Source organism: Spermophilus citellus, assembly GCF_964194105.1.
Source record: "Spermophilus citellus genome assembly, chromosome: 2".
NCBI lineage: Eukaryota > Metazoa > Chordata > Mammalia > Rodentia > Sciuridae > Spermophilus > Spermophilus citellus.
The window spans coordinates 242,076,671-242,090,761 of NC_138183.1; the positions used below are offsets into that span (position 1 = coordinate 242,076,671).

General features: G+C 36.2%; 2 protein-coding genes across 2 annotated transcripts; both read left to right on the forward strand.

Moving 5' to 3' along the window:
* Window positions 1–813: 813 nt before the first annotated feature.
* On the forward strand, window positions 814–1,752 carry LOC308641883 (olfactory receptor 9G4-like; the record flags this gene model as incomplete). The annotated part of the gene is made up of 1 exon (XM_081280463.1): window positions 814–1,752. The coding sequence occupies one exon, from the start codon at window positions 814–816 to the stop codon at window positions 1,750–1,752; it is 939 nt and encodes a 312-aa protein (XP_081136589.1).
* A 10,631-nt stretch (window positions 1,753–12,383) lies between these two features.
* LOC308639011 (olfactory receptor 9G19-like) lies at window positions 12,384–13,319 on the forward strand (the record flags this gene model as incomplete). The annotated part of the gene is made up of 1 exon (XM_081276932.1): window positions 12,384–13,319. One exon carries the CDS (start codon window positions 12,384–12,386, stop codon window positions 13,317–13,319), a length of 936 nt encoding a protein of 311 aa, XP_081133058.1.
* Window positions 13,320–14,091: the final 772 nt, after the last annotated feature.

The window sequence follows — 14,091 nt, forward strand, 5'->3', positions numbered from 1 at the left end:
TGAAAAAGAATCACAAAAAGCCTATTGATATCTGGGGTTATAAGCAAATGATTGACCAGGACATGTAAAACTCCAGAGTTAAATAACAGATTTCACCCTGTAATCAATAGAGAGCTATGGTATTTTTTTTTCTTTATCCCTTTGTTTTTTATTGTTTTTCTTTGTGACTTTGGACTTGCTACTTAAAACTCTATGATTCAGTTTCTTTAACTAAAACAATATCATAATAAAACCACCTGTTTATAAACTTAAGGTGAGAATTCAATCAGTTAAGTAGAGGACCTGAGAGGTAACTGGCAGAGAGTTCCTAATATGAGACTTCCAGTTGCACTTATAGCAGCAGGAAAAGTGAAGTATATCAGTATTCCTGTAAATACCATCACAATACTTGATACATAAGATGTTTTATTAAGTTATGGACAGATGCAAATTTTTTTTTCAATTGCAGCCTATGTACCAAACATTCAGCAGAGTGTTCTCATTTGAATCTTCACATCATCAGACAGCCTTCGAGGAAGCTATTAGTCATCTTTATGAGCTGATTTCTTCTCAATTGTTTGATAAGGGAATGGCCCTGCATTAAGCAGGTAATAAACAGAAGCTCTAATTTTAAAACAGTATTTTGACTCCAATTCCAATAGTTTTCCAAAGACACAGTCTGAAGTCTTATGATTCTATATAGAGAGAAATCAATTTTCTCAATCCCCTTAAGAGTTATAGACTTAGTTGATATTCTGTTTATTTCTCTATCTCAAATTATGACTAAGTTACATTTCACTTCAGTATGATATCCAGGCTTTTCCCTTTGTGGTCATGGAAGTGGGAAATCGCACAGTCCTGACTGAATTCATCTTGGTGGGCATCTCAGCAGATCCCCGGTGGCAGCTGATTCTGTTTGTAACATTTCTGATGCTCTATTTGCTAACCATGGCAGGGAATATGACACTGGTCATCTTAATCAAGATTGATGCCCAGCTGCATACACCTATGTACCATTTGCTTGGCAATCTGTCTTTTTTGGATTTCTGGTACACCTCTGTATATACCCCTAAAATCTTGGCCAACTGTTTCTCAGAAGATAGACGAATTTCCTTGGCTGGATGTGGGGCTCAGTTTTTCTTTTCTTGTGTAGCAGTCTATACCGAGAGCTATCTCCTCGCATCTATGGCATATGACCGCTATGTGGCAATTTGTCACCCATTGCTTTATTCAGGCACCATGTCTTCTTCTGTTTGTAATCGGCTTGTTGTTGGATCCTACATAGGAGGCTTTCTGAATGCCATAGCCCACACTGCTAACACCTTCCGCCTGAGTTTCTGTGGTAACAATGTCATCGACCACTTTTTATGTGATGTTCTACCATTGGTAAAGATGTCCTGCACAGACACTCGGGTCTATGTCATAATCCTTTCCAGTATGGTTGGCTTTGCATTTCTCTCCTGCCTTCTGGCCATCCTCATCTCCTATGCCCACATCCTCCTGGCCATTCTGAGGATGCGCTCAGCCTCAGGTAGGCGCAAGGCATTCTCCACCTGTGCTTCCCATCTGGTCTCTGTCATGCTCTTCTATGGATCCTTGCTCTTTGTATACACAAGAACCAGTGCCAGCTACTCCCTGGAGAGCGACAAAGTGGCTGCCCTATTCTACACCATCATCAACCCATTGCTCAACCCTGTCATCTATAGCTTCAGAAACAAAGATGTCAAAGAGGCCTTCAGGAAAGCAACACTGATAACACAACCACAAGCTTGAAGGTCATCTTTTATGCATTTATTTCAATTGACAAGTTGTTGACTTATGGAAATAGTTTGTTTATTTTCTTTATCTTGTTATGTCTTGTTCTTTGGTTCCAGGTATTGAATCCAAGGCCTCACACATGATGGGCAATCGCTCTACTACTGAGTTATAAGCCCATCCTCTGCCAACATTTTTTTTAGACAAGGTTATACTAAGTTTCACAAGATGGCCTGGAACTTGGCATCATGCTCCTGTGTCAGTTTCCTGAATAGCTAAGATGAAGATATATGCCATCACATATCATAGACTTATAAATATGTTTGTATGCATTTCTGTAATTCATTTAAACAGAGAAGTTATAATAATGAAATATTGAGCAAACACTCTTTAGTGACTTTTTTGTGACATGCACTCTAAAGTCTGTGTTATTGGATGGAGTCCTGTAATAGAACACTTTGCCTCTTTGCATATTTCATTTTTCATATACTGTACTATGGTTTCCTTTGGGACATTTTGGAAAGTGAGAAAAGGAAGCAAATATTTTTTCTTGGATATAATCTGAGTTTGAAGTTTGGTGAGGAAACATCACAGGATTAGCAAAGGATATGAAATGGTTAGATTGCTAGAAATTTGCTGAAGACTTTACAAATATTTATTTCTATTCAGTTGCCCTCTCAGCATTTCTTTTAAAATCTCTCATTGAATATATAGAACATATTTGTATAAACTTTTACCCCCTACATTAATGTCATAGCTGCCAGAGTGTTCAGATTTAATGAAAAAACACTTGGTAAATCCACAGTGAAAGATGTATTTGGGGGATCATATACTAGAGTGTATCTCATGAAGCAAGGACTCCATGATGTTCTCCTGTGGTCACACAATGTCAACCTCACTAGGGGAAAGTAACAGCCTCAAGTGGAACAAAATTCAAACCAACAAGACCCAGTGATCATTTTCTTCCAACAGAAGGTTTTATGCTGAAACTAACAGCTCTCATGGTAGGAGTTTAGATTATATTTTATTAATATTTTTCAAAACAATGTAATTTAAGGATTATAAATGATACTTTAAAAATGAGAAGCTTATTGCTCTGAGATTAGAATTTTGTTACTGAAAGATTATAGTTATTATGTAAAAAAATTATAGCTTTTAATTGAAAATTTGCTGCTCAATATATAAACATGTTGCAAAACACCACATGGTTCATTCATTTTTTATTATATTATTATTTGTATTTGTCTTCCAATGTTTGTCACTAGCTACACTCACATTTTTACTAAGGTCTTGGTAATATTATTTAAACCTCAATCTTCCTATATATAAAATTAGCATGCACCTAGGATAGCCAAAGCCACAGTACCTAGGTATATATTGCTTCTTCTTTTTTAAAATATCATTTTAGTTGTAGATAGATACAATACTTTCATTTATTTCTATGTGATACTAAGGATCAAACCCAGTGCTTCATGTATGCTAAGTAAGTACTCTACAACGAAGCCACAATCCTAGCCCCAATATACTCTTATTTACATCAGGCTCTATAAGAGTATTGAGGAAATAGTAATTCCAGATAGATATGCAGGTCTTGGGACAGATGAGAACCATTGAGAGAACTGGCTTTGAACTGTATGTCTGCCAGGCTCCAACTCTGGAATCTTGAACAGTCTATGCACAACCATTGCTGTGTCTCAGAAAATTCATTTGTAAAATTGGAATCATCATAGATACTTCAACAGATTGTTTTGAAATCTCAAAGAGCTGAGTCCTTTACAGCTGTACTTGGAGAGTTTAACACACCAAGTAGATTGCCTAACATATTAATTACTCATTAGATATTTTATAATATACAGTGGAGAAAGTTGACAAGTTACTTTTAACCAGTATGATGTCTTGTTTGAATTGTCTTATTAGATAAAACTGTCAACACAACGCATTTCTTATTACTTCAAAATTGGTTAACGAATCAATGAGAAATGTGAATATGTTCTTGCTGTAAAATGTTATCTTTCCAGAAAAAGATAGGAAACCTCTGAAGTGATGTAGAATAGACATTCAAAGACCATGAGGTACCACAGTATAGAGGAAAACCCCCAACTTTTTTTATCCAATTGCTGCACATTCAGTTCTTACCTGTACTTACTTCTGAATTTACTTTGGGAAAATTAGTCAAAATTAATCAATTGCTCTGGGTCTATTTTCTACACTCTACCTAGAACTGCAATATAAACTTAATAGAGTTGTTGGATAATTCATTAGAAGTTATTTTGCTAGCAGTAGGTTTATATATATATATATCACTAATCACTCTAGGGACAGATTCCTAAGGCTTCCTCCCGAGCCTGGAGTCTATAAAAAAATCCATGCTATCCAATTCATTAAAACTTGCTGGATTTTACCTATGCTGCCTAGTTCATTTTTTCACACAAAAGGCACAGTCAGACACTGAGCTCTTTTACTCATCTGCCTTCTCACCAAAACTGATTTTATAGCCCGCTTTTGGACGGCAATGTAATTAATAGTTATTTTAAAGACAGTTAGTTACTTCAATATCTGTCACCTTACCATATTATATTAAAATAAATCTCAGTATATATCATATCAGAGATAATGGCTTGCTATTAACTAATATTTTAATGTTTAATGCTTCGGGTAATGAGGCAAAAGGTTTAGTGTGACTGGGGAAAACAACAGCACAGCCCAATTGAAATTCCCAGTAAAGAACCCACAAGAGCTTCACTTCACCCCTTCTCTAGGATCAGAACACTCGCCTCTAACATTTGTATTTTAAAGGGGAATTCTACACTGCAGATCCTGAAAGCTTTGATTCATAACTAAGCTCATCCTTTAGATCGCATTACTGTAATTCTTGAAGGTTTTCATGGCCTCAACCATTATGGGAAATGAAATTATTCCCGGAAGAGATCAATTGGATCTCGTTAGGCTTAATTCATAATTATAAAATTGCTAATAATGAATTGAAAGTAGAGAAAGAGGCAGAAGGAGGAGAAATATGTGTCCTAAAGCATGTGCATTCCTAAATAATGAGGAAGCATTATTTCCACTCATCATAACAATTATCAGATAAAGACATTATATGGATTGAACTGTGATCCTACCTGGATTGAACTGTGATCCTACCAATTCATAGCAAGAATCTCTGAACCAATGAGATTATTTGTAGATAGGGCTTTTTGAAGTAAATAAGGATTAGTTCATAATCTGATAGGAATGCTCTTTTTTAAGAAGAGGAAGAGAAATCTACCTATTACACACAGACACACGCACACACACAATGAAAGAATGGCTTTTTACAATCAAGGAAGACAGGCCCCATAAAAACCTAACCATTCTGGTACCTGATCTTGGACTTCCAGACTGCAGAAGTATGAGAACATAAATTTATGTGGATGGAGACACCAGTACATGGCATTTTATTATGGTAGCCCTAGCACATTAAGACAACACAATTTGATTATAGATGACAATTATAAAAACAGAGACTCAAACAACTTAAACTGATAGTGAAGAACAGAAATGGGCTTTGCACTCAGGGTTGTGTGAAGCTAAACCCCAGGCCCTCTGTGTAGTGCCATAAAAATATGGGAGTATTAGGGTCTCTTCATTTATTCAAATCCATGAATCTCCATTATAGAATTTAAGAGTAAACAACAAAAACAAAAAAGAAAATGGTTAGTTGGCTCACATAGGTCAAGCATATTCAGTTATGCCTGTTGCTAGGGAAATGGGACACTGGTAACTAGGGAATGTGGTAACATGATTACTTGAATTGTCACCAGTGATGTCATGGCATGGAGTGCAAGTGGAGAGAAAGGCACTGAAAGATAAGTTGGTTGAAGCATTGATACAAACCATGATAATATTGATTATTTAAAAAAAAAAACATGAAGCCAGTCACAGTGGTGCATACCTATAATCCCTCAGCTTGAGAGGCTGAGGCAGGAGAATTGCAAGTTCAAAGCCAGCCCCAACAACTTAGTGAGGGCCTAAAGACTTACTGACACCCTGTCTCAAAAATATTCTTTTAAAAGGGCTAAAATGTGGCTCACTGTTTGAGCACTCCCGGGTTCCATCCCTAGAATGAGAAAAAAAAATGGTGCATTTTGTTCTGAAATCTATGAACATCTTACATGAAAGAGCATTAAGAAAAACCCAAGTACACCTTCAAAAGAGTTTCTGATCTCCTACAGTTGATCAGGACTACTCCAATGATGGGGTTAGAGCCTCATAACCCAATCACCTTCCAAAGTCACCACCTATGAACACAGCTGCACTGGAACTAAGCCTTCAACATATGGACTTTCGGGAGACACCCCAGATCCAAGCCATATCATACTAAAATATGGCTACAGCTATCTTAAGAGAATTCCTGAAGTTTGGGCTGGGTGGTAGGATTAGAGATACACATTTAGGACCAAAGTGTGCAGATGAAGACTATCAAGGGGAATGCTGATATTTTCCTTGGGCTTAGATGGGTGGTGGTCTCAGATGCAAGTGTACACAGTTACATGAGCAGAAACTGATGGATCAAGAAGTTAGCATAACACTGGAAAATTAATATTGGAGAGGTACATCGATGGATCTTTAGGAAAGGACAGTATGAAGACACTTAGGCTCCATCACTAATGTCCAAAAATAGTGTGTACGAATTGCAGAGAAGACATTCATGGGCCAAAAAAATAAAAATTCTATGCCACTAATAATATTTGCATCACATGACTTACCAAAGTTGTAGGAAACACTTCATTCTAGTACTCCAAGATTCAAAACAGCTACTTCCAGAATCTTTCAAAACCATTAATCTTTTTTAACTAGTAATGAAGTGTACAAAATGAGACTCACTCTTTGCTTCCCTAGACTGCTGAGCTTTAATAGTGTGCCCATGACGTTGAGCCATGGCAGCAAGGATGCAAACTATATATGGGTGAAGAAAAAAAAAAAAAACAGTGTCTCTCTTTTTTTACTCCACTAGTAACCATCCAAATGATTTAAAACAGAGGCACTACCATGACACTTCTCACCTAACTGGTACAGTGCCCTGGTTTTGTTTGTTTGTTTGTTTGTTTTTGTTCCATAAAACATATAGTTTCCTCATGAGAGCCAGTCTCTTATGATTTTAAGTAATAAGTCATATTTTGTACTTGATCTGACTTATGAATTAAAAATCATGAGAGACTTCCAAACTCCTTACCATGATCTAAAACCTTGTGGGTCAAGAGCAAAAATCATAAGCATCATGGATCATGAATATCTGACTAAAAGGAAGACTTAGGGATTGCTGAGACCAAGTGGATTACCTTCTGCGTTTTACAGGTAGGTGAGTTAAATTCTACTGGCCTATCACGTAAAGGATGTTGTGTTACTCTGGCTCCTCCAAGAAGACACCCAGGTGGAATTAAACAGGCAAAGACTTCATTAGATGAAGTGCCTTTGTCTTCAAGATTAAAGGGAGACCAGCTTCACCCTCAACCAGCTTAGATTACAGTATTGTGTGAGATTATATTTCTGTACTGGGACAATTTCAGTTGATTTTCCTTCAACCACAAATAAATGTGTCTTCTTTATGAGAAAAGCAGAGCCTTGGCTGTCTTCCATCTTCTTCATTCATTCCATAAGATTCTACAAATATTGCCACAGATGTCTGCCCAACAAAGTATTTATTGACACCTAGTTTATTTATATATATATATATATATATATATATATATATATATATATATATATATACACACTTAGCTTGTCTAGCTTGTCTTTACAGTTATGTAAAGACAACTTGGATTCTGTAGTTTGTAGTTCTGGGAATCTAATTGCTTTGCTGTTTCTTTCACCTCCCTCCCTAGCCCACTGATAACTGGCCCTGCAGAGCTTTACAAGGATGCTGAGGATGTTCTGTATATAGTTGATAGACCTTTATTTTACTTATTTATACGTGGTGCTGAGAATTGAACCCAGTGCCTCACACATGCCAGGCAAGTGCATTACTACTGAGCCCCAGCCCCAGGCCCCGGATGATGTTCTTAACAATGCATTTCTTAATGCCTGAGTACAATGATGGTTCCTGAAGTCCTAGAATGAGGAAGATGGGGGTTGGGGTTGATGGTTAGACAGTGGTAGATCCCACTACACATAACACAGCATAAGCACAGTGTCAAAAAAAAAAAGCTTTCTCAACTTTACGTAATAATACCTGATTTGTCAACATACAATTCCATTTAATTATCTTGTTAGTTCCTCCACAAGTAAAGAAACCCTGAGGGAGCTCAGCAATCTATAACCCTGGGAATCTAGAAAATGGCATAAAAGATTCTGGAACTTTCAGATTTGAATTCTGATGAGATGGTGTTGTCACTGAAAATTTTAGGTAAGTTGTTTAATTCAGATGTTATAGACAGAAAATTGTATTTCTTACAAATCTGCTTAATAGCCCTCTATATACTAACCTCCTGAAAGACTGAAAGAAGGGGCCTATTTTGAAATGTTTTTATTATCTTCCTGTTTTAATCTCTGAGTTCACACAGAGAAGTAGAACTTCACAGCTTCGGTGACACAAAAAATATCCATTAACCCTACCAAAAAATACAATTGGAAAAAAAACTAAATGTGAAATCATACAAGAACCCATGAGAAACTTTGTTAATATCTCAAGAGCAACTGATGTGACTGAAGTAGCAGAGATCATTAGTTTCAAGAAAAGCTGAAGTTCTTTCAGTTTGATATTCCTTGGGAAAGTTTAAAGGCATATGATATTTTTAAGAAGACCACTGATAATGAAGCTTATCTTTAAACAAAAAAGGGTGGCTTTTAATACTTTTGAATGGAAAATTTATCTTTTGATTATCATAAAAAGTACCCTTTGTTAGAAATATATAATATATCCTGCCAGGTAAATGAATTTCCTTATTCTGATTTAAAAATACAGGATCAGCACAAAAGTCAGTCTTTCTGGGGCTGTATGTAGTGATACAGGGGGAAATGCCAAGGAAATTTGTGCCCTGTCTTTCTTTGTGGGACCCAAGGTGAGTCATGAGCATATCTTTGTTTTGTTTTGTTTTTTTTTCCCAAGAAAAAAGAATTGCATATTTTTCATAAAATTTCAAAGGGACTGTAACCCAATCAAAGGAGATGGAGCATCCCTTGGCTCCTGATGAATGGTGATACCATTTAGAGGACTTTCCTGCAAAGGCATCATCAATAGGAAGAGAAGAAAATGCCAACAGAGACCTGCAAGCACATGGAGGCCTCAGTATCAAGCACAAATCTAACCCATTGCTATGCTTTTCATACAAAGACAATGTTGCTGCTTTACACCTGCATAGCATAATTATTTACATAGGACAGATATGACAATGTATTAAGCACCTGATGTATAATATCTCTTTTAAATCTTCTTGCAATCCTATGAGGAAATTGTTATTACCTCCTTTCATAGACAAGAAAAGTGAGATAGGGGTATTTAAATAAGTGTTGTAAGGTCACAAGTATAGAAATTTTTAACATCAGGACCGAAACATAAATCCGTTATAACTCATCTTTTGAAATTTATAAAATTATGAAACATATCTTTATATGCATTGTAAGGCAGGCAAGGCTCCTGTAATATAATAATAATAATAATGGGACTGATATTCAGGTCAGCATTTTTCATTGTGATTTACACACAAATGAAGTTCCAAATACTTGGCCTGTTTTTATATTTAAAAGCAGGTTATATAATAAAAGCAGGTTATATATTTAAAACAGGTTCCTTTGGGGTCACCTACAACATGCTAAATTAGAAACACTGGCTAGGTGATTTTATGTATAAAGAATTTGAGAATCACTTGTTCCTCTAGTATTTACAACATGCCAGGCATGTACTTGCTCTGTGGTTGGGTTGACTGAAAGACAAATGCTTTCTCAGGTCCCTCTGGATTGATGGACAGCTCTGATTTCCAAGGGTTGCTTCCTATTTCTATCCATCATGATATCTGATGAAAGGCAATCTGTTGCAGACATGGAAAAATACTTATACTTACAGACACACTCCATTTGGGTAAACAAATATTTGCTCAGGCTGAAATTTGGGGACTGGTTGATTTGTTTCTTCCTATCTGGGTCTGCAAAGAACACGTTCAATCTGGGCTTGCTGGTGTCAAGGCATGCATGTGGGACATCAAACAAAATTTTGTGGTGGTTTTAGGGTAAAATGACACCATTTGAGGCTACTCAGAGCATTGGTCCTATTGAGTTGTTTCTCTTCTGAATCAAGGCTTCCCATTCATTCATTTAGTAAATATTTATTGTGTGCCTCTTATAGTTGTTAAGTACTCACAGACATGGGGAATATACTGGTGGATGAAGTGGACAAAAATCCCCACTATCAAAGTTTACATCATAGTGAGAGCTCTTGTCTCAGTTTGACCTCAGTGACCCAGTAGTAAAAGTAAATTAAGGGCCATATCATTGCAGATAATTGGAATACAATAATATTCTCTAATTATTTTCTGTTTCTCAAATGATTCCTAGAAGAATCTATGAATATTCATGAAGTAAAACATAAAGCTTTGGAGCAGAGTTTTTTTGTTGTTTTTTTATTTTTTATTTTTGTTTTAATTAGTTACACATGGAGCAGAGTTTTTTAACATATGATAACATCCTTTAAGAACATCTTTAATTCTGCGCTTGGGTTTTCGAATGCCATAAAGACTGGGGGCTTTGATGACTATTTAATATGCAGAAAACCAAGGTAAAAATGTTTTTTATCCATGGTATAATCCTATGCAAAAAAAAATGTCTCAACACTTATATCTAGGGTCTTGATGGTCATTTGTGCACTGAAAAAGATCTTTATGAATGAAATCAACTCCACTCAATGATGAATGAAAATACATATTTTCAAGTTTCCCCTATCTTTAGGAAATTTATCTAGAAATTTCAACTTGAATAATTGTCATTTTGTTCTGTTTGAAAGTTTATTGGTAATTGCTCACCTTGTCAGTAAAATCTCATCACGGATGTTAATGCCATTTCTGGTGTTTAACACACTAATATCTTCATGGTGATTCTATATGTATTATCCACTTTCCTGTAGAATCTACTTCACAAAGTGATCCAGCTTTTACATGTAGAATTTGCATCTCTTACAATAAATTCTACATTATAATTATTATCATATAATAATTACATTATTAAATACTTTGATTTATGTCTTTTATATTTGACTTAGAATAGTTGACAAATTATACATCAACTGTAAATTTCATTTTGAGACCATAAAGGAACACTGAAAAATGTATGTTTTTAAAAGAGATTTTTTTTCCAATATAACAGAATTCTGAACTGTTGCTAAAAACAACATCAACTTAGAAATACAGTCTCTAAAAATGATGTCCATGACTCAATATAGAGACTGGAAAATAATGTCTCAGGCTTTTATACCCCCAAAACCCACAATGACATCATACTCGTTTTTATCTGATATAAAGATAGATTTATTTGCTGGTGCCGATTCCAATTTCACCCTGACTCTCCATCTGATTCATTCCCTGGATTTCATAATAAATGTGTCAGCCCCTTTTATTGACTACCTGGGAAGAGAGCATTCTCTGAGATGGTATTAAAAGATATTGTCATTACATCTTAAACCATGGGGACATTGCACCTGTGGGCTCTGAACCACCTGTCCATTCTTAGATGGAATATAGAAAAATAATTTTTTTAAGTCTAAATTCATTTAGTTCCTAGTGCATTATTATTCCATTATCTGGTTTAGTTTTCATAATATCCTAAGACATTAATTGAAAACCTGTTGGTATTTATTGATTTATTTGTTTCCTACAAACCTGTACCTTGTAAAATAAAGTCTTTCAGCCTCATAGCCATGTCTTTGTGTCTAAAACTCCACCTGGAGCTAAAGAAATACTTTTTTGTAAAAATAAATAACAACCCCATTATGGTTTGGATGTAACATATTCCCTAAAAGCATCTGTGTTATTGCAGGAATCTGCAGAGGTGAAATGATTAGATTATGAGAGCTGTAACCTAATCTATGGATTGACCCATTTGATAGATTAAAAATTCTAAAAGACTAGTGATACTGGGTAGTAACTGTATAGCATGGATGGAAAGATAAGTAACAGGGGTATGTCCTTAAGAGATTGTATCTTGTTGCCCACCTGATTCTCTCTCTCTCTCTCTCTCTCTCTCTCTGTGTGTGTGTGTGTGTGTTTGTGTCTTCTTTTTAGCTGCCACATGGTGAGCAATTTCCTTGATCATGTCCTGCCATGATAATCCGTCTCACCTCATACCCAGAGCAATGGAGTTGGCTGATCACAGACTGAACCTCTGAAACCATGAACCAAAACAAACTTGTCCTCCTCTAAGCTGTTCTTTTCAGGTATTTTGATCATAGTAACACAAGGCTGACTAATACAAACCCTCTACATCATTTTGAATTTCCCATTATTAAATGTATTTCACATATTGAAATTGAACTCAGAAAATTCCTCACTTGCAAAAGGGACGCAAGGTTCCTGCTTCTTGTTGAGCACATCAAAGGGGCTTAGCATGGAGAGTGCCTTCATCTGGTGTTGGTTGTGGCAATTAAATCTTCTCTACTCCATCCCTAGGTAAAAGGTCTCTAAGGCATGGAAAGGAGAAATCACACAGTGACTGAGTTCATCTTGCTGGGCTTCACAACAGACCCTGTGATGCAGGTCCTCCTCTTTGTTGTGTTCCTTGGAGTGTACTCTGCAACCTTGGTAGGAAACACCATCCTCATAGCACTGATCTGTAATGACTCCAGGCTCCACACACCCATGTATTTTTTCATTGGAAATCTGTCTTTCCTGGATCTCTGGTATTCCTCTGTCTACACCCCTAAGATCCTAGTCACCTGCATCTCTGAAGACAAAAGCATCTCTTTTGCTGGCTGCCTGGCTCAGTTCTTTTTCTCAGCTGGGCTGGCCTATAGTGAGTGCTATCTGCTGGCTGCCATGGCTTATGACCGCTATATGGCTATTTCCAAGCCCCTACTTTATGCTCAGGCCATGTCAAGGAGATTGTGCATCTGTTTGGTTCTATATTCCTATACTGGGGGTTTTGTCAATGCAATAATATTAACCAGCAACACCTTCACCTTGGATTTCTGTGGTGACAATGTCATTGATGACTTTTTCTGTGATGTTCCACCTCTAGTAAAGTTGGCATGTGATGTGAAGGAGAGCTACCAGTCTGTACTGTTCTTCCTTCTGACCTCCAATGTCATTACCCCTACCCTACTCATCCTGGCCTCCTACCTCTTCATCATTGCCGCCATCTTGAGGATCCGTTCCACCCAGGGCCGCCTCAAAGCCTTCTCCACCTGCTCCTCCCACCTGGTCTCTGTGACCTTGTACTATGGCTCCATCCTCTACATCTACTCTCGCCCAAGTTCCAGCTATTCCCTTGAGAGGGACAAAATGGTTTCTACCTTTTATACTGTGTTGTTCCCCATGCTGAACCCCATGATCTACAGTCTGAGGAACAGAGATGTTAAAGAAGCCCTGAAAAAGCTTTTTAAGTTGGCTCAATCTGAAGTCTAAATTGATACACTTTTTTTCAGATCACTGCTAAGCTATAAAACACTGCTCCTGGAGAAGAACGGGGAATTGGATCTTAAAATATTAAATTTCTATTTAATAAAATTTAACACATTTTTAAATTTGTATTAGTTTCTTTGGTTTAGTGATTAGAATTTCTACTATTGATTATACATTCATTTTAATATTTGTATAATTTTCAAAAAGCAGTATCTGGGTTGAATGCAAAATATAAGTATGTTTATAATACTTCTAGAATACCAAAGATTAAATTTTACTTTGTTCTCTCTCTCCTAATGTAGATCCAAATATTTCTCCCTACAAAGTATCATGGGTATATAAAGGAAACACAATATGGAATTATATTGCTGGCTAAATAGTGTTTATTAAGTACTAGCAGAACTTCAATGATAGACAAACAAGGAATATCAAGATTTTTGATGAAAAGAGACAAAGAGCATTGATGTGTAAGAAAATAAATGCAGGTAAAATTAAAGAGAAGAAATCTGAAGCTTATACAAATGACACAATGTTTACAATTATTTGTTGTAATGTTTTTAAATTTTAATGGATTATTTAAATGTGATAATTTCCTCTTTTGCAATCATCTTTCAATGACAATGTTCTAACCTATGAGCTAGATGCTCCATATAAGTAAAACTTAACTGACAGTCCTTACTTATGTTTTTGGAAAGGGTATTAAATAAAATATTAACCAAACCTGCCATGGAATAAATATTGAACTGTAAGCTGTTTTCATAATCAAAATGTTCTA